This window comes from Barbus barbus (genome assembly GCF_936440315.1).
Source record: "Barbus barbus genome assembly, chromosome: 49".
NCBI lineage: Eukaryota > Metazoa > Chordata > Actinopteri > Cypriniformes > Cyprinidae > Barbus > Barbus barbus.
In genome coordinates this window covers 3,235,939-3,263,595 of record NC_136727.1, presented here as the reverse complement: position 1 = coordinate 3,263,595, position 27,657 = coordinate 3,235,939, and the positions used below count along the sequence as shown (strand labels likewise).

The 27,657-nt window shown below is 35.2% G+C and overlaps 1 protein-coding gene across 1 annotated transcript; it reads left to right on the top strand.

The window, feature by feature from the left end:
- Nucleotides 1-1,163: 1,163 nt before the first annotated feature.
- LOC306867645 (ceramide synthase 5-like) lies at nt 1,164-26,057 on the top strand. Its single transcript, XM_079413434.1, has 10 exons — nt 1,164-1,608; nt 13,769-13,874; nt 15,242-15,372; nt 16,090-16,147; nt 16,238-16,288; nt 18,905-18,997; nt 19,649-19,777; nt 20,722-20,828; nt 22,380-22,536; nt 24,794-26,057. The coding sequence occupies exons 1-10, from the start codon at nt 1,436-1,438 to the stop codon at nt 24,950-24,952; spliced, it is 1,164 nt and encodes a 387-aa protein (XP_079269560.1). The 5' UTR covers nt 1,164-1,435; the 3' UTR covers nt 24,953-26,057.
- The last annotated feature ends 1,600 nt before the right edge of the window (nt 26,058-27,657 follow it).

The following is a 27,657-nucleotide window of genomic DNA, read 5'->3' as shown; positions in this document are numbered from 1 at the left end:
TAATTCAAGTAAAAATCTCGTTTTATTGACAAGTGGTATGACAGAGGTATGGTTTTTGAATGAAGAATGAATAATTTATGACTTATAGTCTTCCTCTGCCAGCTAGATCATTCAATTCTTTCATCAAATGTTTGTCTCCAAATATTTAAAACATATCTTTGCTTTAAAGAGAGAAAACAATTATGCCCAAACTTTTATTGGATGGACTTTGTCTTCTTGATAAAAAAAAAAGTAATAGTATAAAGTGATTGTTACATTATTGAGTATACATCCCCTAGATGTTCATTTTTCTGGGCCCTTTTTTTTTCTTGATAGTGTTCATCGGAAGAAAGCATGGTTGCTCCCTCAAAAATGTTGCATTTCTAATAAAATAAGAGAGGGACATTTTAACATTTTGCGTAATGTCTATCCAACAAACTCCCAAATTGCTTATTCTTTCTTTTTTTTTTTTGATCTCTCTAACTTATGTGTATTCTGCAAAGTTGAGGAATAAACTTTACTTAATTTATTCTAATATTGCAATCAGGTTAAATCTCTTTGGGAGAACTTAAGATATTATTTATCCTCTTTTGTAAAATATGATTTAAATTTTTTTGCTGAAATATATATTTCTGTATTTTTATGGAAGTGGCCATGCTATTAATCTTGTTGTTAATTACTTTGTGTTGTGTTGTAAATGTTTTTATTAAATAAATAAAAAAGTAGCCTATAAACGTCAAGAAAATGTAATTCTTAGACACAAAAAAAAATTATATTGTATGTGTTGGATGTTTATTTTAAATTAATAAATTCCAGGTGGCAAATGTCGACATATTTAAGCTTTTGACTGATGTCAGTCAATAAATTAATATTGTTACTGTTCATAGTTTGTCCAGAAAAGGGCGCAATATAACAAGCGGCGAGAGATGACAGGAATGATTCATTCTAGAGAATCGATTCATTCGCACGGCTCGCTAAAAGAATCGATTCAAAGAGCTGATTCATTTGAGTCAATTATTTTTTTAAACACTGCTGCTTATTTTCAATCTAAATAGTTCGTTAACGGTACGTGAAGCTTAACAGTTTCTAGTGTTTCAGAATCATTTCGCCCAAACCATGAAAAATATAATCAATTAGAAAGATCTGATTCGGACTTGTTTCAGCGAAACATCCTAAAACTCTCCACCAGAGCAATAAATATCTCTACTATATACATTATGTATTATTAACGAGCATTTTGTGTCGTAACATGTTTTGAGGTTTACGTAGTGCGCAGACTTCCTCATGCAACAGCCTCATGACGGAAACACCTTCAACACGTCCACACACACACACACTAGAGGAAGAGAGAGAGAGGGAGAGAGAGGGAGAAAGGGGGCGGTGAATCGTTTGCCACCCGCATATGTTCTTTCTGTACGTCCTCTTCTCTCTCTGAATCTCTAGTTTTCCTCCAAACATGGCTGCGCTCTCAGCCTGGTTCTGGAACGAGCGCTTCTGGCTTCCACACAATGTCACTTGGGCGGATCTGGCCGACCCAGCGCCCGGGGTGGAGCACCCTAAAGCCGGCCACTTGCTCTCCGCGCTGCCGCTGGCCTTGGGGATCTTTGCGGTGCGGATCGTCTTCGAGAGGTATGATTTGCGTTTGATTGGACGCCTTTTGGCGCGTCTGGCCATCCAAAACTGTGTAGCCTCAACTTATGTATAAATATCAAGCTTTTAAAATCACATCACATGCTTTCCTTGGTCTTAATATTGAAGGCTATGCATGCACGTGTCTGAAATTTTAAAAGAAGCTGTTTTGAAGTCCATTTGGACTGGATGAACTTGAGAGGAATGTCTAGCCTTCAGGTTGTGAACTTTCAGCCTGATGCATCTGTCAGCTGACCAGCTTAAGGCCTAGACTCAGAAAAGAGGATTGCATTTATTTTTCTTAGCTTAAAGTCTTTTTATGTGCCCTTTTTTCACCATTACCTTTACGAACGCACTGTCACTTTAAAGAAAGCATGCTTTTCAGTCAAACTTCATTGTTGAGAACAAGTGCAAGAACATGTGTGATGTTGATTTTGACACTATGATATAAGCTAACTGAGACTTGTTATAACACTTGCATATCATTGCTCTTTTGTTGATTTTGATTGCTGCCATTGTCCTCATTTGTAAGTGGCTTTGGATAAAAGCGTTTGCTAAATAACTAAATGTAAGTGTAAATAATATCTGTAAATAGTGTCATAAATGAACACCACACATGTAGAGGAGCCTGTGATGCATGTGCAGTGTCATGTCTCATCTATGCTTTGAATTCAAGCCAGCTTGAGTGTTAAGTTGTGTGTCAGTGTGGGAAAGCTTGGTTATGAAGGCATAGCACACTCAAAAATGAACTACTGTTTTCTGTCATCGCTTACTCACCCTCATCTATTTTGCAAACCTTTTGATGTTTTTTTTGAAGACTTTCTTAACATGACAGGAGATGTTTGGTACAATGTTCAAGCTGCTCTTTTCCATACAACGAAAGGGAATGAGGACCAGTTCTGTCAATGTTTGAAAAAAATACTAAAGTGACTTGTTTGCAAAGTGAAAACTGATTTAAAGTTCTGTATGTTCTTTAAAGGGGACATGACATGGATTTTTTTTTTATTGTTTTAATATATTCCTTGAGGTTTACATATAATGTTAATAGTTTTTTTTTTGCACAAAAACAAATCAATATGTGGATAACTTATTATTTTCAATCCTCATTCTGAGCCTCTCTGACCCTCAGTAATCGGCCACTGTTATGATCGGCTAACGTTATTGCATAGGAAACAGTATCAACGCCCCCTCACTATTTTAAGTGTTTTGACAGCATTTCCAGACAAAGCAATATGAAATTATTTACGGTTTGTGATACAGCTGCAGTCAGATCTAATACCGCTTCATCTTTCAACAAATGTTTTCTTGTCGAATCTCCATGAGACTGTGCCTCGTCTACAAAACAAAATGCTCCGATCAATCCTCTAACACGATCCGGGATGCCATTAAAAATCAACTATCCGCTTGTTCCTTACGCTGGGATCCTTCTGATATCTGTACAAAGATGTGAACAAGATGTTTAAACCAAACGCATCAAAACAACGTTCTTCTTTCACTCGTTAGTCCAATTGAGACAGACTCGAGTGCGTGGACTGTGTCACAAAGCGGCTGTGATTGTAATTTTTATTTTCTTTTCTTTTAACTAGGGGTGTGCGATAATATCGTAATTGTTGTTTTAACGATGTGCAATTTGACAATATCGAGTATTTTGCAAAAACCAAACAAAACACCTAAGGAGTGCATGCTTACATTAGCCTATGTGGTGATGAAGGGGGTTAAACAGTGCACGGTGCGCATTTAGAGTGTGTTATTTCACTGCAAGATTCAGGCTATTAAAATGCATTAAGAATGATTGCAGAATTCAAGATATGGGGCAGAAAATTATTTGTTTCACGGCATTTTTTTCTTCAAAAATAAGCATGATTACAAATGTGATATTGATTTTTATACAACAGTTCAATATTAAGAGACTTACGTTTTAGACACCATAAAACCGCTGTTTTTGCTCCATTTCGCTGACGAAAAAATTATTCCAAACAGCTACAGCGTCTTTGAGCAACATGACAGTGTTTCGTTCCTGAATGAATCAAATTATCGTTTAAATGATTTGGTTCAGTGGCAATGACTCACTTATTAACAGTGGCTTGCTGCCACCTACTGGCGGTTTTAATTTAACATTATGCATATTTAATTGCAGGTTAAAGCACTCCATGTCCCTCTGAGCTGCATTAAACAGTGTGTTAATACATCTAAATGCCACTTCAGATACTGGTTTCATTTGTTTGGTAACAGCCTAAATGTGACCCTGGACCACAAAACCAGTCATAAGGGTCAATTTTTCGAAATTGAGATTTATACATCATGTGAAAGCTGAATAAATAATAATCTAAATGAAGTTCTTAGCAATGCATATTACTAATCAAAAATTAAGTTTTGATATATTTACAGTAGGAAATTTACAAAATATCTTCATGGAACATGTCCTAATGATTTTTGGTATAAAAGAAAAATCTATAATTTTGACCCATACAATGTATTTTTGCTACAACTATACCCCAGCGACTTCAGAATGGTTTTGTGGTCCAGGGTTACAAATGTGTATTATCTTAATTGACTGATTAAATGTACACTTTTAGAAAAAAAATGCTTTATTAAAAGGTAAAAATCAATTAAAATGAAATGAAAAGATTAATCACTTATGTGAACTGACCACACAGAATATGAAGAATATCAAAAACAGCAGCTGTCCACAGTAGTCAGATATCAGCACAATAACACACTCTGCAAAATGTCGTCTAATTCTCGTTATCGAGAATATATAAAAAATATATATATAGAGATTTTTTTTCAATATCGCACACCCCTACTTTTAACGCAACGTGATGCTCACTTTTAGCATGATCAAGTTTCAGCTGTTAGCGACTAAACGCCAGTAGGCGGGGCCTATGGTGAGAAGATGACTGTTCGTCTATGATTTGCTCTGGAGGCAGTGTTTATGCAAATGCCTGCGCCTAGGTGACATCACTTTGCCCTTCGGATCCAAAACAAGCTGTTTTTGGAGCTTGATTAAATAAAAGCTTTGTTTATAACGAGGAAGATGTTTTAAACTATGAAACTTGCAGGGTGTTTTAATGATACAAAGACCAAATTTGTACCAAAGGCAAATTGTCATGACCCCTTTAAACTGTAATATTATATGATTTAGAATATAGTGCACTATTTGCTTTGTGGTTTTATGGACGTCTTTTACCAGTTTGAGTGTAAGTAAATGATGCCAAAATCGTAATTTTGGGGCGAATTATTCTGTTAATATGCACGCTTCAAATTTTCACACAAACTAGATATTTATCAAGTTATATCAAACCCCAGGCTGTCTGTCATAACATGATTCTGTTACGTAAGAACCAGCGTCACTATATCTGCTTATGGCTTTCTGCAGGAAAGCGTTCAAGTCTTGAACTAATATTTTAGATTTAGGACTAATAATAGACTGCAGAAACATTCCAGAGTGTTCTCTGCTGAATGTTCGGTGGGTGGGATCTCGTTTGACATCTAAAACCCAGTGTTTATGAGAAAAAGTGGGTCCATTATGGTTACAAGCAGAACTGTGGTGCTTTGACTACTGAATAATAACTAAATTCACATGTAATGGCGTTTCCAAGGTATTACGCTCAAAACAGCCTTTATTTGTTAGTTTGGCTGCTTTAGGCGTTCATTGATGTGGAGTATGATGAGTATCTTGAGGAACCTGTTAGCAGAAACTTCTTCTTACTGATCCAGTTGAGGTGAAAGGTACTTGTGGTTTTGAGTCTGGTTGCACCAGTTCTGTAGAAATGGTTTAACATTTACATTTGACAAGTTTTACTTGCGTGGTTTACGGCACATCGCTAAAAATAGCAAGTGAAACCAGTCAACAGACACATGGCATCACCAAATGTGTTGGGTTTCTTCTTAAAAGTGTGAAACACTGAAATATTTGTGTACTTAAAATGACTGTTTAATAGTGTTTTTAACATCAGAGGATTGAGAGATTGAGGTTTATAAAGTTTATTATTTACCAGACGCATTTAAATCCAGTTTTTTTTTCAGATTGCATACTAATTACATACTAAACAGTTATTAACATGTCTATAGTTTTATTTATTTGATTTCAGTTTTAATATTTTAGCGCATTGTTAAGCTAATTGGAAATGACAAATGTTTGCTTGGCAAGTAGATGTAAAACGTTTTTCTTGCTGTTTACCTTGAGGGAAACCTAAAGCTTCGTTTTGTGGAAAATCAAGTCTTGGGAATCCCGCCAAACCTCATTCTTGCAGAAGAACTTGTAAATGTTCAGTGTATCTTTTGAGGAACATTCAGTTTATGGGGCGGTTCATGGTTTTTGTAGCAGATAGAGGTTGTTTAGTGTCCTGCATGAACATATTGCGTTGACTCTGGGTGAATTGGGCCTTTTTTGTTGTGGTGGCCTACTTGGTTACGCAGAAGAGCGTTGTCAGGCGCACACCCCTGTCATGTTTCACTATGTCCTCATGTCTTGGGTCTGACCGAGCCTCTGAGGAGGCCAATTAGCCTAGTTGGTCCAGAGGGGGTTGGTCTGGTTTCAGGGGGATATCTGCATGCGGTCGGTCAGGATGACTTCAGCAGTCTTTCTCTTCATTTATTCATCAGTGGTGACTGTGGACCACAGATGATAGTGTTGATGTGCTTTAGCGATGACGAGTTACACACTTGCAGAGGTTTTAAACATTTAAACAGAGATGGTTTTTTATTGAACTATGGGACTTTTTGATGTCCTTGCTGTTAATTTTTATGAAACTTAACAGATTTGAGGTTCGAATTTCTTTTGTTGGCATATTAGTTAAATGATTTTACTGATTTTTATCTCCTTTTATCACTCCATTAATCAGAAAATACGGTTTTAAGAATAAAATGTATAAAATTAGGTAAATTATATATATGTTGGGTAAATTAATCTAAAAAAGTAATTCATTACTACTTACTAATTACATTTTCAACAGCGTAATTAGATTGCTGTTCTAATTACTCTCTCTAAAAAGTATTATGTTTCTTATAACGTATCTCTCTAAAAGTAAAACTCTAAAAAGTATTATGTTACTTGTTACTAATTACTTTATAAATCCAATCCCATCTCAACCTCGACCAGTTGAACAATACAAGAATGAACATGAAACTGCTCTTTTAATTCTTTCAAATAAATAATATAAAGCTGCATAAATTACTCTTGAACTGATCAAAGTATTTAAAGGGAGATGGTTAACTTAACCAAAATGCATCATCTAATGTTAAAATGTTTATGTTAAATCCATTGTTGTTTTGTATAGGCTACTTGTTCTAAAGCCTATAGGCTATTTAATGCAAGTACATTAAAAGTAGGCCTAATTGTAATTAAATTACAGAAAAATTTAAAGTAATACCTTACTTTTTCAAGGGAAAAGTAATACGGTTATTAATTACTTAGTAATGCATTACACACGAGTCTGATTATATATTAACAAACCCCTCAGCACAAACCTTCAGAATGTAATTAGGAATAAAACTGTAAATTTTGGTGTATGTAAGTGCTACTGAAGTGGAGGAAAAAACTAATTTTGAGAAAACGGCCTTTATTGTAATTTTAAATCTGTGTGTGTGTATTGTTTATATTTATTATGTAGATACACACACATACAGCATATATTTTGAAAATATTTACATGTATATATTTATATTCATATAATTTATACCATACATTATATATATATTTAATATATAAACTTATATTTTTCTTAAACGTATGTGTGTGTGTATTTATATAAATAATAAATATACACAGTACACACACATATCATGGATGCAATTAATCGTTTGACAGCACTAGGTCAAATATACACTTATGTATTTTAACTTTATTATATAAGATATTATTTTATTTCATTATTCCCCAGATTTCCCCCAAGTTTTTTTTAGGCAAAAAACCCAAAAATGATTACATTCAGTTGAAGTGTGTCACTGTGCTCTTGGCGGAATTACATACACGTTTTGTGTTTCGTTATTCCCTGAGGACTCGAAACATTCCCTCAACCTTCATTCACACCAGAATAATTACTCTCTCTCTCTCACACACAGACACACAAACACTGGCACAAGGTCTTATTCACGCAGCACTTGTTTGGGCTCATTCTCTCAAAGGAATGTGTTCAACTGTCGTGCCGATTCCATCGGATCATAATGACTCCACAGAAGTGACGCTGGCATTCACAAGGCTGTTGCTCAAGAGGTTTAGGTTCTGGAAATGTGTCATCATCCGTTTCCAGCATCCTTCCCTCTAGAGTTCAGTCTGTCACTGAATAGTTAATGCTCCAGACAGCTCTAGTACTGTTTGAGTCAAACGTTGCCTTTGGTTTTAGCTTACATGCATTGTCATAAATATGTCTCAAGTTGTTTGATTACATCTTTGCATTTAACAATTAATATATTGCAACCTCTTGTGAATTTAAATAAGTTCTATATTTTAAAGTTTCTATCTTAAGTTCAATTCAGAACTACCATCACTTTACAAACTTGAGTTTAAAATCATTTTTCATCCCTAGCTAAACCAATGTTGTTCCCGCACTGAAAAAGTTTTTTTTTTTACAGTCACTTAAGCGAACGTTTTTTAGTGGCCTGAAATTTCAATGTAAGAAAAAAACATGGTTTAAGTCAATTGTTTCAGACCATTCAAATCTTAAATCTTGGCTGTACTTGGTTTTAATGATGTTTGGATTTCATTTTTTATAAATGTGGTGTAAATGTAAAACGTGGTAATTGGTTTTGTTTTTTAGGAATCGTATTAAAATAATCAAATCGAAACATGACCATTTAGTACATTTTAATCCAATCGTGACCAAATGTCTGATTTTTGTTTTTTGATTAAAATGAATTGCAATTGAATTATAATGCACTTCATATTTTTCTAAAAGTATCTCCCAAATCTAGATTCTTGAACTGAATCATACTTAAAAGTCAGATTCCATGATGCATCACATCATTTAGTAAAAAAATGTAATCAAATTGACCTTATTTGAAATTTTGTATATAATTTCAATTGTACTGAATTGAATTTTCTGATGTATTACATTTAGTAAAGAATTGTAATTAAGGGTGTATTCACACCTGTCTTGTTTGGCTCGACTGAGTCGAACTCAGGTTCATTTCCCCCTTTAGTGCTGATCTTTTGGGCAGGTGTGAATACAGCAATCACACTCGGGTGCGCACCATACAACCGTACCGAGACCCAGCTGAAGAGGTGGTCTCGGTCCACTTCCAAATTAACTCAGTTGAATGGATGAACCAATGAATGGATGACCTTAAGCACACGTGTGGTTTTGTTTACAGTTTCTGATTCCCTTGCAAAAAGGGCAGTGTGAAAGCAAACCGCACCAAACAAAAAAAAATCCGAATTGTATTTGGTCCGGACCGAAGCAAGTGAACTAGTAGACTTTCCTGGTGTGAATACACCCTAAATCTAATCATTGTAAGTATATATTTACACCCAAATTTTTGGCTTATTGTTGAAAACGAGTTTTATTTGATGTTAAAGGATAGTTTCAACCCAAAAATGAACATTTTGTCTTCGTTTACTCACCCTCAGTTGATGCTAACCATTGACTTTCATAGTATCAAAAAAATGGTATTGAAGTCAATGGCTACCGTCAACTATTTGGGTACCCGCATTCTTCAAAATATATTTAGCAGAAGAAAGAAACTCAAACAGGTTTGGAAAAACTTGAGGGTGAGTAAATGATGACAGAGTTGCCATTTCTGGGTGAACAATCCATCCCTTTAACATTAAGCTGTCAAATAGCTTTATTGGTCATAATCAGTATCATTATCTGGTTATCTGTAGTCTTTGGTTGGGGTCATGTTGACCTTTTTTCCTGGGGTCAGTTATCATGCTCTACTTTTACGTCCTGTAAAGACGTAGAAACACACAGAACGAGTCTCCACCCAAATAGGACAAGCTCAGGTCATGTTTCACTTATCAGAGCCTCAAATCAAATTAGTGAGAAAATGGCAAATGCTGTTAGCCGGCTGTCCTGGCATGGCGAGGTTTGCATGCAGCGCTGAACACGAGCCTGATACACAACAGCCAAAACATGAACAATTCAGAATCCCTGCTATGACTAAATCTGTGTGTGACGGCAGTGATGTAATCCGCATGAATCAAGCATTCAGCTTTTGACCCTGAGCTGTTACCACACTTCATCCTGTTTTCTGAATCAGAAGTCCAGTGCTGTTGCCTGTTACCGGTCAGTTTTGTGTCGTCATTGTTTCAAAAGGTCTTCAAAACCTTGTGATTTCATTCAAACCAGCATGGAAATACTCTACTTCCCTTTCATAGATCATATAAAGAAGTGAGGTTCTTCCTCAGTATTGCTTTGTTTTCCAGTACAAATATATAAACGTTTGCAAATCAAGATACATTTAATTGAAATGCAAAATGACCTAAGATTATTTTTTTCTAAAAAAATTAGGTGAGATTGTTAAAAACAAAAACAACCTTTCAGTGCAGTGAGAGAAACTTAATATGAAGGGAAAGCAAAATAATTTTAACATTACTGACAAATATTTGCTGTAAGCTAACTTAAACTTGGTAAAACTTACATTACATTTTAGTCAACATGTTTAAGTGAAGATAAATTAATTTTAGAAAATCAATGAAACAGTTTCATACGGTTAAAAAAAACTAAATTGGATAAATTTTATTTGTTTGAAACTCTAGTTTAGCTGTTGAAGTCATTTTTGTGCCACTAATATTGCCAAATAAATTTGCAAAAACAAGTTTCTCACTGACCAATATTTTTTCTTGCTTTAAATTTAAAGACGATAATCGGCAGAAAGTGAATAAAAAAATAATGAAAGTATAAAAAAGTTTGTGTAAATGTTTTTATTTTATATAAAAAAATGAATTTTACTAAATATTTTGGAGTCAAAAAAATTGCTGAAAAATCAAAGCTATAGGTCTAAATAAGTTATGTTCCAAATTTGAAGTTGATATTTAAAAAATAATGACGTTTCTGTGAGATTTTAGCCATTAACACGACACAAAATAGCCATTCTATCACAAAATAGCCACCAAATATGGAATCTTGAGACTCAAACCTTTCCAATGGTAGCCTATATATTTTGTCAAGATTATAATAAAGTTTTGATTTTAAAATATTGCAGTAAATTTTGTAATATGACACTGGCCATTAGGGGGAGGAGTCCGCTAAAAGTTTTTAAAGTACCATTCTAAGCTTAAATTTGATCTTGTCATATAAGTAATCTCCCTTCTCAAATAAACGTATTTTGATATTTGTAATGCAAAAGAGACTGAGGAACATCATTTTGTGCACATAGATCTGGTTTTATACCCAAAAAAAGATCACATGGCCTTCTATTGTCTCAAATTAGGAAAAGCCCTCGTCCCACGTGGAGTCGACGGTTTGTGTCTTCAGACGCCCCACCAGTGCAGCCAACCGGCCTGAAACAAAACACAGACGGTCATGTGACGCAACAGGCCAAGTCCGGCCAGGGCAGCTTTAATGCTTGAGTATTTTGCTGAGACTGGCATTTGCAGATTAACCAAGGTTGTATTGTTCAAAACGTCTGTTTACCGTTGAACTAGCTGAGATTTTAGAGTTGTCTCTAATCAGCGGGCTAATGTTTAGTTTGGACACAACTGTCACTTTGACCCTGTCGTTGTAAACAGAATATTGTAAATGTGTCTCAATTCAGTTTGTGTCTCAGCCTTAGCCTTCTGGTGCACTGCAAAGATGCTTAACTTCATCCTGAGACACTCAATGTCTTTCCTCCCTGTTTTAATTAAAACATATTGTTGAACGAGTGTCAGATTCCACAGTGCAGCATGTAGTATTTGTGGGCAGGTGGGGTAGTTTAACGGGCTTGGAGACATAGTTCACCCACGTGTGCCAATTCTGGGTTAATGAACTGCTCAAAACAACCATTGTCAACACATTGCTGCGACGGCCAGTGAGTACGTAGGGTCATTGTGGAGCGGTGTGTTTATTAAGCTGCTCATTGGTCCAGTTTTGTTGTCTGAGAGATGTGGAGTGAGTTTTATAATAAGAACTTTGACCACAATTAACTGGTGTTTTTGTTCTTATGAAGACTTGTTTAAATGAGGATTGAATTGTGTGTTTGAAAAAGTTTGTCTTTTGCCTGTTTTTGTATTTAGTTTTAGAAACTGTGCCACTAGTTTTTCCAAATTTGCCAAAAATGTATGTTTTTGCAACAACAGATTTTCCCACCCAAAACGTACATCGTTGAGTTTTCGAAGAAATCAATCTATAAATGGTTGAAACACACATGATCTTACTTCACAGACATGAAATATCTTTTATTAGCTAGGTTTCTTAGAAAACCAAGTCCTGGCTGTGTTGTATAATGACGCCAAGGCCTTAGATTTCCATTTATTAACTTCTGTGAATGTATTTGATTTTTTTATGGTGTGAGATAAACCTGACCTGACGATGTGAGATGTTTGGGATCAGGACATGCAAATAGATTTCCATCACCCACCACCAGTGCTCATTGGTTAATTTGTTTATAGATTTAATGCAACTAAAGTGTCCCACTCATAAATGTTCCCGTCCTTAAGATTCGTCAGCAGCTTCTGGCGTTCATTAATCATGAAGTCAGACTGATTTGTTTTGCATTCGTTGGAGTTTTCAGAATGTAGCTGGGTTTTGCATGAGTCAAATCAATGGCTTTTTGCAATACGTCTGAAATGCTGCTATTTAAGAGCTAACTAGATAAACTAGTTTAAATCACTGATCTCACCTGAGAGCTTAGCGGGGAACTTGACCCCTTTTAACTAAGTTTTGGGATATTGTTGTTGTCCGTTATTAGCACCTTGCTATTATACAGTATATATATTATTGTGCGCCTACTACTAGAACTGGATTTCAAAATGTACATAGTGAAATCTTGTTTGATCATGTTAATTTTCATTAAATCAAGATTTGTGTTTGAGTTGTAGAACAGTAGATTAAAACTAGATGAGTAAAGTCTGTAAACAAACATTGATGTTATCTTGACAGCCTTGTGTGAAGGTTTGAAATTACTTTGAAAAGTTTAAAGATTTTACTTGAAGTCAATAAAATATTATTAACATGTTCTAGCACATTGTTAAAATGTTTAAGCAAGTTGCTACCATGATGCTGCTAACATGTTTTAGCACATTACCAGCATGGTTTAGCATGTTGATAACGTTTTAGCATTGAATTATGTTGCTACCATGTTTTAACACTTGCTTGCATGTTTTAGCACGTTGTTTTCATGATTTAGCATGTTGCTACCACGTCTTAACACTCTTTGGCCTGCTTTACCGTGTTGCAAGCGTGACTTGCCACTTTGCTAACATGATTTAACACATTATTAGCATGTTCCTAGCATGATTTGAAACACATTAACATTTAACTTGTTGCTAGCATGATTTTAGCACATTGTTAACATGAATTAGCATGTGGTTAACATGTTTAAACATTTTGCTAGAATGTTTTAGCACTTTGCTAGTATGTTTTAGCATGTTGCTAACATGTTTTAGCATTTACTACTGACCACAGACTTACAAGATACGCATGACTATCGCTGATTTTGCCTAATCGCGATTGCGAATTCATTTCGATTAATTGCGCAGCCCTAAGCGAGAGTAGATTACATACAAAGCCAGACATAAATTCATGCCGCGAAATACGAATGACGCGAATTGGGCAAAATGTTTGCTGCATATGCGTAACATTCGCAATGTTGAAAAATTTCAACTTGAGCTGAAAATTTGCATGATGTGTTGTTGCACAAGCCAGTCAGAGAACAGCGTATTGACACGTCCGATTGCATCTAAAAATGCAAACCTATTTCTATTGTTTTTATGTTTTTATTAATTCGAGCGACGTAAAAAAAAACATCTTGTGAGTAAAGTGATGCAAGTATTCACTTTGCTTTTGGTGTGCTCACACTATTAGTATGCTTTAACATTTCAGAAATGTATGAAATTTAGTGCTTTTAACTTGAAAAAACTACTATTTAAAATTTAGTCTCTGAAGCCAACATCATTAAATCAGTTTAATGTAAAACACTTCAGATCTAGATTAGTACGTCCGGCATGTAAATCGCTTGAATTTGGTCTTGATAGCACAGGATGAGATTGTGATTTATCTCTGTGTTCCTCCTGCAGGTATATCGCGGGTCCATGTGCCTCCATCCTTCAGATCCAGACAGAGTTGAGTCGGAGAGCTCAGCCCAACGCTGTCCTGGAGAAAGTGTTTACATCCATCACAAAGGTATGCTGAAGCAGCGTAATGGAAAATAATGGCATGATAAGCCGTGAGAGAGAGAATCATTGACCAAAACTGAGGCGCAATGTGAAGTAAACTGGTGAAATAAGATTAAAATATAATCAAAACATTTCTCAGCCCCATTTTTAGACATTTTTTCAGTTCTGTGTGTTTTATGAGGCCAGCAGAGTGATATCTTCAACTTTAGTCTAGAAACTGACAATAAATACACCTCAGTCAGGTTTAACATTAGCAGACAGATGAATAGAGTTGAAACTTTGTCTTTACAATCACCAATGACTTCAAAGTGCCGTTTGGTCAAGCTGCTGTAAAACGTATTTATCAGCTCTGAAGCTGAGCCTGGTGTTGTGGGTGGGGATCTGAACTGAGAACTTTTGGAAGAAAGCTGTCACTCTGTGGTCTCATTTTCCATTTGTTGCTTTTCTGGTTATTCTGTAGGTCTTTTTTTTTTTTACTTCAGATATTTTATGTATTTTTCAGGCAATTTGTGGGTTTGATTTTATTGAAAAGTTAATTTACATAATTTTGGTCCATTTATGTTCCAGGTTTTTTTTTTTTATTATTATTATTTATTTATTTTATTTTTTGAAAAATAGAATTTGTTTACTTTTATCCCAGACTTTAAAGCATACATGTAAAAATCCATAATAAATATATTACTTATTTCAATTTAAAACTATCATAAATAAAAATTTAAATAAATACAACTGTCCTTTTTTTTTTTTGAAAACTAGAATTTATTTACTTTTGTCTCCTACTCCGACTTTAAAGCTTACAACTCTTAAAAATCTAAGAAATATCATTTCAGTTTAAAACTATCATAAAGAAAAAGTGAAATAAATGTAGCTATTTCAGTGTTTGTGTATTTTTATACAAATTATGCCTGTAACAATTTCCACAACAAAATTATTTACTTTATAACATTTAGTTAATTTAATAACTTGTTAGTATACAAAAGTGTCAGAGAAGGTCTTGGGATGCAAGACGTGAAGAAAACAAAATAAAATTAAGAAGTAAATTGAGTTATTGTTGGCGTCGATAGCCTTGTGAGTAGCGCAACGACATATGCACCATTGCGCTACAGGCGTCCCGAGTTCGAATCCCAACTCGAGGACCTTTCCCAATCCCACCCCCTCTTTCTCAAAAGCAAATTTAGTTATTCATAATATTCTGAAAAATAATTGTCATTTCCAATTTAGCTTAAATTGTCAAGTTCAAATTGTCATTGATTACTTGTTTGTGTGTGTAGGACGAATAAATAAGATGCTAGCATAATGCATAATTCCACAATACAATAAAGGATAATTTGAGATATGATTACAGTTACTCACAATGTTTCTTGTTAATTCCAGTCCCCAGACTCGAGGCACTTAGAGGGTCTGTCTAAGCAGCTGGACTGGGATGTGCGGAAGGTCCAGCGATGGTTTCGTCAACGGCGGAACCAGGACAAACCCAGCATAAGAACCAAGTTTTGCGAGAGCATGTACGTTTGAATGCTTTTCTGCTAGCGCACATGAATACTAGTGCATATAGAAGTTAATACAAATATGCTGTCCAGAATCTCAAATTTTCATTTTATACCATTTTTATGCAAAATGATGGGGAAATTATCATTGATATTTGAATTGCATCATTTGTCAAGTTTGTAGTATAAGCTACTCATTATTAGTACACAAGCGTATAATAATTAATCTTCGAGATAGTTGGTTTGGTTCATTAGAAATCTTTATTGAGGAATGTTTTGAGATTCCAATGGAAAAATACTTGTGGATCCATTGCCAGTGAAACAGTGGGAGGTGGGCGGAGTCTCTTCCTCCATTGGTCGGTTTTCCTGTCAATCACAAAAGTTGTTTCACTGGAAGTGCTCTAGATTGGTCGTGGAAATATAAATGCATGATGTTGGAGGAGCAGGTTGTTGTGCTTCACAACGGAAACCATTACACATCTGTCGTCATATATTTTGGAAACAGAGCCCCGTGGGGTCTTTCCTGATTTAGTAATGTCAGATGCATCTGTTGTCAAACAAAAGATCCGGGGCGGCCTGATTCTCTCAATCAGCCCTCTGGCTGCCATTGTTTCCCAACACATGTGACTGGATTAATGGGATTGTGTTTAACATTTCCTTTCTGATTTCTATACACTGTGGTTTGTCTCTCATGCAGCCGTTTGTTTGAGTTTCTGTCATTTGTTTTCTCTGCAGGTGGAGGTTTACATTCTATCTGTGTATATTTATATATGGGATCTGTTTCCTGTGGCAGGTGAGCTACAACTGAGAGATGTAGAATTACAGACAGAAATCACCGTTTGGGCCATTTATGTAACTTTTTTAAATCGTGTGTGTGTTCTAGTCTCCCTGGATGTGGGATACGAGACACTGCTGGTACAATTACCCTTATCAGGTAACACTTACAATGTTGCCATTTTCTGATGTGGGTTCAAATGAATCTTAATGGTGAACTTTGGAATCTTTTGCCCATTATGTTTAAAATGTGCAAACAATCCACAACATTTGAGCATATAAAGAAACCTGCAAAGAACATGTGCTTTTCTGAAATCAAAATGGAAAAGAAAATCAATTATATTTTGCATAAAGAAAAGGATTGAGGTGCATTGTGACCTTATTTTATAAAAATAGTATATAATATAAAATATTATATATTATGTAATATGTATGTTATATGTGTATATATATATATATATATATGCCCTCCATAAGTATTGGAACAGTAAAGTCAAAATTGCTCTGTTGGCTGTGGAGTCAAGACATTTACAAATATGAAGATAAATATGAGACAAAACTACAGAATGTCACATTTTATTATTAGCCGTTTCAACACATACATGTTTTACCAAATAGAAAGAACAGCACTTTTAGAGTCCATCCCACTCATTGATGTGAGCATAAGTATTGGGACCGTTGAACATAAGGCAGATATAAAAGATTAAAAGCTATTATTTAGTTGCAGATCCCTTGCACACAATCACAGCAGTGAGTCTGTGACCCATAGACATCACCAGACTCTTGCTCTCATCCTTTGAAATAATTTTCCCAGCCTTTAATGCAGCCAATCCCAATTGTTGCTTGTTTTGGGGAGTTTCTGCCTTTACTCTCCTCTCCAGCTGGAGAAATTCATGTTCAATCAGATTTAAATCTGGAGATTGACTTGGATCTTGGATCAATCTAGGACTTTCCATTTCTTTGCTCTTATAAATTCCTTGACTGAACTGGCAGGTTGTTTTGGGTCATTGTCCTGATGCAATATGAAGCACTACCCAATGAATCTGGTGGCATTTTCTTGAATATTGGTAGGCAAGATGGTTTTGTACCCTTCCAAATTCATTCTGCTACTGTCATCATACATTAAGTCATCAGTAAAGTTGAGAGGGCCTGTTCCAGAGACAGCCATGCATGCCCATGCCATGACACCACCTCCACCATGCTTTACAGATGAGGCTGTATGCTTGAGATCATTGCAGTTCCCTTTTATTCTCCACATGTTTGCTTTCCCATCACTTAGATAAAGGTTCATCTTTGTCTCATCGGTCCATAAACACAGTTCCAAAACTCTTCTGACTCACCTTTGTGCTTTTTTGCAAACTCTAATCTTGCCTTTCTATGTTTGGTGCTGGTCAGAGGTTTGCATCTTGCTGTGTAGCATCTGTAATTCTGTGTCAAAGTCTCCTGAGGACAGTAGATTGTCAGAGCATCACCCCAGCTTTCTGAATGTTGTTGGTGATTTTACAGACACGTCTTTTAAGATTCATTTTCACAGCTTTTATGATTTGTCTGTCATCAACTACTGTTGTTTTCTCAGCTGATCAGGTCATTGTTGGTTGCTGGTGTCACTGGTGATTTCCAAACTCTTGATTTCTCCATGCCCTTTGTTTTTGCTGGAGCTCTAGCTGACTTCCTCTTTTCTTTTAGCATCCAAATTGCTTGCTTTTCTCTTAAAGTCAGCTCCCTCATCTTCATCCTGGTTTGTGTGTCATCATCGAATGCAAGATTCAGAATGCAGAAGTAATGGATATAACTGATACGACACATTCCCTGCTTTTAATATCTGAAGAATTAATGCAACAGGACACAGCTGATCACTTAGAAAGACCTGTGAGGCAACTGCTCCAATACTTATGCTCACATCAGATAGAGGGATGAAACTCTAAAAGTGCTGAACTTCTTAGCTGATAAAACATCTATGTGTTGAAACGGCTAATAATAAAATGTGACATTCTGTAGTTTTGTCTCATATTCATCTTTTACTCATATTTGTAAATGTCTTGACTCCACAGCCAACAGAGCAATTTTGTCTTTACTGTTCCAGTACTTATGGAGGGCTTGATATAAAAACACTTCAATTATTGCAGTAATATAACAACAAATTAAATATGTATATATATATATATATATATATATATATATATATATATGATTGATTTCACTTTTTTTATTTTAGCAGCTAGAAATGCATTTAAATATCAGTTGATTGTGTTATAGTGGTATAATTAATTAGTATTTAGTATTTATTAATGGTATTAGTATTTATTAATATTTGGGTTTTCATCTTTTCTGATGTCATTTTTGTTTAGTTATAGTAATTTGTTGTTTTGTCAATTTTATTAGTTCTTGTTTGTCTATTTCATTGTATTATTTTTTATTAATTCATTTTAGTTTCAGTTTTTGTTTGTCAATATAATACTTCAGCTTGAACTAAACAAAAATGATGTTCCCTGACCAACTTACCTTAAAAATAATCAAAAGAAAAAAAAATCTCAATGATCCTACAATTGATTTCACATTTTTTAATATTAAGCATATTTTTAAACATGTATTTATTTATTTATTATGATAAAAAAAGAAAACCCCTCAACTGTTCACAATTGTTTTACTTGTCCATTTTATGCTAATTTTAAAATTTTATAATATATCACCTGGTGTTTTACCAGTTTCCTCGGATGTAGTTTCTCCTCGTTAATGTGTGTGTGCGTGTGTGTGTGTGTGTGTGTGTGTCCCATAGGTGCTGAGCTCAGGCCTGTATTATTATTATATATCAGAACTGTCCTTCTATTGGTCGCTCATGTTCTCACAGTTCACAGACATCAAAAGAAAGGTGAGCGATTCTGAATCAAACGCCATCTATTCGTTTCTGTTGTGTTTAATCCATTATTCAATTCACTTCTCTACTCTCTCAACTTTCCACCACACCAGACATGCATATTCAAAGTAGTTATATATATATATACATATATATATCAACTCTAAAGGTCAAAAACCTGCTGTTTTACATACTTCACAAAGCATTGTTCTCCACAGCTCTGTCATGTGATACAGATTAAACTACTCCAGATCGGTGTGTTATAGAGAAGGAAAAGGCCTTAAACTACACAAGAATGAACTCAGCAGCTGCCAGACGCACATGGCTTTTGTTTCTCTCTCGTAGACACAAGACACACGACCCCGGCGTTTGACTGGCGAGCGTCTTCAGGGTGCGGCTGGTGTATTTGTTTAAGATACGGCCCGCAGCCATGGCCATTATGAGCCCAGAGATTTGTATAATAAGTTACAGTGACTCAATCGTAACAGAGAGATGTTGTTCCTCTTTATCTGACACGACGGAAACACTCTGGAGGATTCGGCTAGTGTTCGCAGCTGAAGGGAAAAGTTACAAATCTGAATTGTTTTTGTGCGGTCGTATTTAATTTGCATCATATTTTCCTGTCCTGCTGGAGGTTTTTAACATATTTCTCGTGTGTTCCTGCAGGATTTTCTCATCATGTTCGTTCATCATCTGGCGACCATCAGCCTGATCAGTTTCTCGTATGTAAATAACATGTTGCGTGTTGGGAGTCTGGTCATGTGTGTTCACGACACATCGGACTTCCTGCTGGAGGTGAGAACGCCTGCGAAGCGACGTAACAATGGCTTTACTGTCATGTTATTCATCACCCAGCATTTGACTGAGGAGCAGTGTGTAATTTTATGTGAAATTACCTGCGTTAACTTTTTTCCTCAATGAGACATGAATAATTGATATATAAATCAACATTAAACTAGATTTTAAAGTAAAATAGCGCCTAAAATGACTAGTATTTTGATATTATTTAGTGCTACATGAGCAGCATTTACAAAACAGATATATTCAAAATCACCTGTATTATTTTCTAATAATATTATTGTAAAATATGGCATATATATTATACACTACATTTATAATAATATAATATATATTCAATATATTACAATAAAAATAAAGTGATAAATCAACATATATTTTATCATTTGATTTTTATTATCGATAGATGGATAGATGGATGGATACCAAATATGATTATTATATTACCATTTAGAAATGAGCATTTAAATGACAGTTGATGCACTTTTTAGTATCATTAATAAACTAAATGAATTGTCACACTTTCCATTGTCATTTCAATTTTAGTTAGTAATTTTGTTCCTTTTTTTTTTTTTTTTTCATCTGTCAATTTTTGTTTTTTTAAGTAATTACTATTTATAAATGTCGCCTTAACGGCTTAACTAAACTAAAATACAAGAAATAAGTTTTTATATATATATATATATATATATATATATATATATATATATATATATATATATATTTGTTTTATTTCATTTAACATTTTTTAAAGATTTTAATTATTATATTTTTTGTTTTAGTTGACAAACTACACCGAGTGAATGTTTTATTAAAAAAAAACATAACTGTATATAAACTGTATTTAAACAATTATTGATGTATAAAATTCTATCCCACTGTATTTTTTAATGAATATTTGTTTTATTCATTCATTAATTTTTATTTTTTTTATCTTATAGGCCGCAAAGTTAGCAAACTATGCCAAATACCAACGTTTATGTGACTTCTTGTTTGTGGTGTTCGGTATGATCTTCTTCGGGACGAGATTGATCATTTACCCCTTCTGGTCAGTATGACATCCGTGTGTGTGTGTGTGTGTGTGTGTGTGCACAGGTGATCATTTAATAGTCCAATTAACTGTATTTGAGAGCTGCTGACGTCTCCTGCTGAGAGAAACCTGAGCAGCTGGATTCGGTGTCTGGGTTTTGGTATCACGATGACAGAACCGACACGCAGTCCAGATCCACTGACCTCCACCGCACATACGACACTCAATCAACAGGAAATCACTATTATATGCCTTAAAGATTCTCTATACTATTTTATAAAACCGTTAGTTCCGGTCCTTGATTCTGATTGGCCAGCAGTTGTGTTTTATTCATGCTAAAGTACGACTTTGACCACTTCACCCAATGGTATCACTGAGCAACACCCTTAGCTACATAAACCATCAATAATATAGTGTCAAAACTGTTCCACGTGTTATGTATTCAGCAAAATGAACTGTTTATTATTTATGCAATGAATAATGAGTGAAGGGGTTGCAGTGACTCGTGTCTAACAGCGCCCTTCAGCTGCGACTTATTCACAATACAGCACAGCCTCTTATTGCTTACTTATAACTCTATACTAAATATTGCATACTAATACTAAATGCATATCGATAGCATTAATTCAGTATTCATTTTATTAATACTAAAACAAGTATTAAAAGTGTTGAAAGTCTCAAGCATTTTAGAAATTTAAATGAATAAAAATGTATTCAGTAGTAAATTGTTGTATCGCATTGCTGTGTAATAGTAATTAAATAAATACCTTTTATAACTTTAATAAGAATCACAGTGAAGAATGCTTAGTTGTCATGACATCAATTTTGGATCGAAAAAAAACAATATCCTAAATGGCCTTCACCTTATTTTATTTTAATGAGGATTCATCAAGGATTAATGTGATAGAAATGTTATAAGTAAAATATCAAAACATGAATGGAAATATATATATTTTTCATTATTACTTTCTCATTTAATAAAAAAAATTATAATAATTAATAGTTTTAAAATCAACAGATCATGAAAACCCGCAGCCATAGTTTTAGAGTACATTAATAATTCAAACATTATTTTTGATTTTCCATTACTTATTTTTTATCAAAACAACAAATTAATGTATATGATTATTTGAATGCTTATGTTATCAAATGAAATCAATTATTTGATTAATTATATATCCAGTATACAAAATATTAAAGCAGACGTAGATGAGTTTGTTTCTTCATCAGATTTGGGGAAATGTAGCATTGCATCACTTACTCACCAATGGATCCTGTGCAGTGAATGGGTGCCGTCAGAATGAGAGTCCAAACAGCTGATAAAAACATCACAATAATCCACACCACTCCAGTCCATCAATTAACATCTTGAGAAGCCAAAAGATGTGTGTTTGTAAGAAACAAATCCATCATTAAGATGTTTTAACTTCAAACCGTGGCTTCTGGCCAAAATATGACTCCATAATCCATAATAATGCTTCATCCAGTTTACTGGTAAAAATTTACAAATAATGGTAAAATGAAGTCTCCCCACATTTTTGGCTAAGATGAAGTGTTTTGTTGTTGCAGGATTCTGAACACGACGCTCTTCGAGAGCTGGGAGATCATCGGGCCGTACCCGTCGTGGTGGCTCTTCAACTTTCTGCTGCTGGTGCTGCAGGTGCTGCACATCATCTGGTCCTACCTCATCGCCCGCATAGCCCTCAAAGCCATCATGAGAGGAAAGGTGCGCACAAACCCGCTGTTATTCGCTCACATGTTCAGGAGGTTCATGTTGTGTAGTTACATGCGTTTCCTCTCTTTTTGTATCTTTCTCTCCTGCAGAACTGGTTTGTCTTTCCCCTCTCTAGCTGCTGGAAGGCTGTTCCCGTCTTTCAGCTTCTGTCCTGATAGAAATCTGTTTCTCTTTCTGCTAAACTCGCTCGCTTAGGGTCTTTCCCCCTCTCTCAGTCTCTTCGGCTGTAAGTCTGCTTTCTTTACTTGATTTCCTGGTTCATTTTGTAGCAATTAAGCTGAATGTGTTTCAAAGGACTGGTTTACTCCAAAAATGCAATTTTGCTGAACATTTACTGTCCCTCAGGCCATTCAAGATGTAGATGAGTTTGCTTCTTTATCAGATTTGGAGAAATGTAGCATTACGTCACTTACTCTCCAATGGATCCTGTGCAGTGAATGGGTGCCGTCAGAATGAGAGTCCGAACAGCTGATAAAAACACCCAGAGGCAGACAAAATACATTACTCCATTACAAGTGAAAGTTGTAAAGACAGATTTTTACTTAAGTAAAAGTACAGAAGTACTTGCTTTTAAGAGCACTTAAGTACCAAAATTTCCTTTTTTATGTCAATGCACTGTTTTATTAGTGTTGCATGTAATACTTGCAATACCTCTGAAGCAACTTACAATACATTACACCTACTGAATACACTGAGTAGCTTGTAGTATCTTTGGAATAAAGAGCTTTTAGAATGTTAAAACCATCCTGCTTTTGTAGGGTTTTAACATTCTAAAAGCTCTTTATTCCAAATATACTACAAGCTACTCGGTGTATTCAGTAGATGTAATGTATCGTAAGTTGCTTCAGAGGTATTGATCTCACACAGCTCTGCCAGTGTGTGCAGCCATTCATCCACATTTGAACAGAGTGGACGGTGAAATTGCTGTAAATACTCAGTGATAAGGAAGAAAAAAAAAATCAAACCTGCTTTAAAACTCAGCAACACAACTGTAGCTGTGTAACTTTACAACAGCAACGCTGCTTTAACAAAAAAGCGAAACAGCGAGACTTATTTGACATCAAAACAAACATTAAAAAAATGCTGTTTAATCGCTCTCGCAGTACTTTGATGTCACACACAGAACAGTCTGTGCAGTCCTGCTTCAAGTCCAACACCTATTGTGTTTTATTAGGAGACACACTACAGTTTTTCTGTGGCTTTTATTGGTAATTCGTACACAATTTCCCAAAATCAGACAATATTGTGTCTAATATATACCACAATATTAACTTCCTATAGCTGCTACATAGTAACAACTTTCTACTTGGAGGACCTTGATAGAAATGTAGTGGAGGGAAAAGTACAATATTTTTCTTTCAAATGTAGTGAAGTTAAAGTAATAAGTTTCCAGAAAAAAATAATACTCGAGTAAAGTACAGATACTCAAAAAGTGTACTTAAGTACAATCCTCAAGTAAATGTACTTAGTTACTGTCCGCCTCTGAAAACATCACAATAATCCACACCACTCCAGTCCATCAATTAGTCTTGTGAAGTGAAAAGAAACAAATCCATCAAGAGGTTTTTAACTTCAAATGTCTCTTCTGGCTAAAAAGTGACTCCATAATCTATAATAATGCTTCCTGCAGTAAAAAAGTTGTCTTATCTGAATCAGGAGTGAAATCTGCACAGATAAAACGCAGTTTACAGTCCAAAACGGCTCTAAACTGTTGGGAGGATTTTGACATGACAACAGGAGATGGGCTTTTTCACTGGAAGAAGCGGTATTATGGAGTATGGACTCGTATTTTAGCCAGAAGCAACAGTAGCAGAAGTTAAAACACCTTAATGATGGATTTGTTTCTTACAAACACACAGCGTTTCTATTCAAAAGATGTTAACTGATGGACTGGAGTGGTGTGGATTATTGTGATGTTTTTATCAGTGTTTGGACTCTCATTCTGACGGCACCCATTCACTGCAGAGCATCCACTGGTGAGCAAGTGATGTAATGCTACATTTCTCCAAATCTGATGAAGAAACAAACTCGTCTACATCTTGTGAGTGGAGGATTTTGCTTTTAAAGCACCCAAGCGCCCTCTAAAGGAAGCATGCCAACATTTCCCAGCCAAAGAATTGAACCAAAATCGTCCTTTTAATTAAAAACTGATGATTGAATTGGTCTGCTTTAAAATTAAAGTTGATAAAATAATTAAACAATTAGACCATTAAAAGTACTACAGCTAATACCCCAAATGTCGTTCCAGGTGTCCAAAGACGACCGCAGCGACATCGAAAGCAGCTCGGAGGAAGAAACCGAAATGACACCCAAAGAGCGACTCAAGACGGCTTCATCCCGAGGAGAAAATGGCACAAACGGTCATTTTGGCTCCAAACACTGGAGCCAGAACCACAACAACTGGTGACGCTCCCTCCTCGTGGCCTTACACACAAAGAACTGATGTCCCAGAAATATTGTGATGGGACTATTCCTCATCCCTGTGCCTCAACACCAACGAAATCACCCTGTTGTGGGATTTTTGAGACTCGCTGACAGAGATTGGGGTATCATTCCGGTGATGATGGGACAGTAATGACATTATGGCCACAATGAGAAGCTTGTGAAAGAGAAAAACGATTAAATTAGTGATATTTGCATTCCCTCGTTTCCTTGTCTTGGGAGCTGAGAAGACGTTTCTTTTCCACGCTTCGTTTTACTGAAGTCATGGAAGAAGATTCTCTTCAGATTTTAATGGTCAGATGTACTTGAGTTTCTATATACAGTTGCTTTTCTTTTTGTGTTCATTGTTTGTTTTGGTAACTGTTTGTAATTTGTTTCCTGTGCTGTTTTTCATTTTGTTTTATGTTTGGAAACCAAATAAGGTTATTAAAATGAAAGCTGGGCCTTTGTCCTGTAATGAGATGCTTTTTGATTTAATAGGGGAGTGTTTTACCTTCCACTGGAAATCTGGGTAGATTAAATTAAATATGCGAAGAAATAAAAAATGAAATAAGTTTAGGGTTCCCATGGTCATCCTAGAAATGTCTGAATTTTAAGTGTCTTGTAGTCAATTTTAAAATGTTTAAAAATGTAAATTTCTATACTGAAAAGTGGGAATTTTCCGATCGTAATGAGCGTTGTAAATGCTAAATGCAAATAATAATTAATGTTAAATAATATAGATCCTGAAGCAGAACCAGTTGAGATCTACTGGTATGTTGAATAAAGCGGTTATTTTAATATTTATACACTTTTATAGTGTTTATTAATATTTTGAATTTTACGTTATCTTAAGTTGTATTAATTGTATGTGCTTTTGTCGTTTTGTTTTAATGTCATTCTATTTGGTTTGAATTTATATTTACGATTTAGTATTATTTTAACACTTCAATCTAAACTTGTTTTCAGTTGGCTGATTGATTGATTTATTTTAATCTAATATTTTATTTAATCTCTATTTAAATGATCAAAAACAATTGTAATTTTACTGAAATGTCATGTGTAATCTTTAAAAACATTTTCACACCTGGAAAAACATGGTAAACTCATTTGTTAACAGGTGTGGGAACCTTGCAGATCTATAGGACAAGCACAAACACTCATGATAGTAGATTTAACTTGGAGCATTTAATATATTACAACACATAAGATCTCATTGAACTCCACAAAAAAGGCAAATTAACCCTTTGAGGGTCATGAACGCAGGTGGGTTTCTGCTGACAATCTCCTGGGCCACATACTGTCCCATGTCTGGCATGATCAGTGTCCGGTTAAGTGATTATTTACAGCTTGTGTCTTCAGTCTTTAATGGTCTCTGCCGCCAGCTCCAGCTGTTTCTTTCTCGGCAAGTATCGCTGAGCCCGTAGGATGCACAGGTATCCACCGTCATCATGGAGCCCGAGAAGAGCTTATAACCCACATCAGCGATGTGCTTCCCGCTGAGCATGACGGATCTGTGAAGATTGCAGATACATTACAGAGATGTCTATTCCCAGATAGCACACGTACGTCTGCAAGATGTCTGTTAAAGATCTCTTGATCTGGAAAGCATCTGCTGTCTACAAACGTCTGGCAGACGTCTTTCAGATGTCAGTTTTACATACACTCTAAATCATAAACATCTTAAAGACATCTAATAGACGTCTATTTGACATCTAAAATGAAACGTCCTAAAGACGTATTGCAGATGAGCAAACACCCTAAAAAATACGTCTTGCAGATGTAAATGCAGACCTCAAATAGACGTCTCGGAGATGTATGTGTGCTATCAGGGTTTGATGTCTGCATTTACATCTGCAAGACGTATTATTTAGGGTGTTTACTCATCTGCAATACAGGTACGTCTATAGGACGTTTATTAGATGTCTTTAAGATGTTTATGATTTAGAATATATGTAGAACTGACATCTGAAAGACGTCTGCCAGACGTTTGTAGACAGCAGATGCTTTCCAGATCAAGAGATCTTTAACAGACATCTCGGAGACATGTATTTTACATCTGCAAGACGTATTTTTTAGGGTGTTTGCTCATCTGCAATACGTCTATAGGACGTTTCCTATCAGATGTCAAATAGATGTTTATTAGATGTCTTTAAGATGCTTTCCAGATCAAGAGATCTTTAACAGACATCTTGCAGACGTACGTGTGCTATCTGGGTAGCATCTCAGAAAACACAGAACGTTTCTGTAATGTTATTTTTTGGGAACGTTCTGCAAACCTAAAAAGAATGTGTTATGTCTGCAAAGGCATGGCTAATCAAAAACAAACCTAGAAACAGCATGAGAACCCAAAACTAACGTTCCCAGAACATTCTGAGGACCAAAAAAGTGTTAGCATGGATACACAATATGTCAAAGCTAAAAAAAGATCATATCATGAATAATATCAAAGTCTGAAAACTGTAATTGTGTAGATGTGTTGCTCTAGATTTAAGATCTTCAGATACGTCAAGGAATACTATGGTATGGCACCATATTCAATAACGATTATACCTTTTATACGTGCATACTAATTGTATTTCTCTTTGGTTTTACAAAACATCCGCATGAGTTTGCATCTCAGCTTTATAATCTCAAACACAATTCGTTTGTTTTCCACCAAATAAAATTCAGAAAGCAAGCTTTAGTCGG

What these genes read in the sequence shown, in the direction of transcription:
- LOC306867645 (XM_079413434.1), top strand. Translation starts at nt 1,436, where the DNA reads ATGGCTGCGCTCTCAGCCTGGTTCTGGAACGAGCGCTTCTGGCTTCCA. An exon ending in GGATCTGTTTCCTGTGGCAG is followed by an intron (nt 16,148 to 16,237) that starts GTGAGCTACAAC and finishes TGTGTGTTCTAG; the next exon opens with TCTCCCTGGATGTGGGATAC. An exon ending in AAGCCATCATGAGAGGAAAG is followed by an intron (nt 22,537 to 24,793) that starts GTGCGCACAAAC and finishes ATGTCGTTCCAG; the next exon opens with GTGTCCAAAGACGACCGCAG.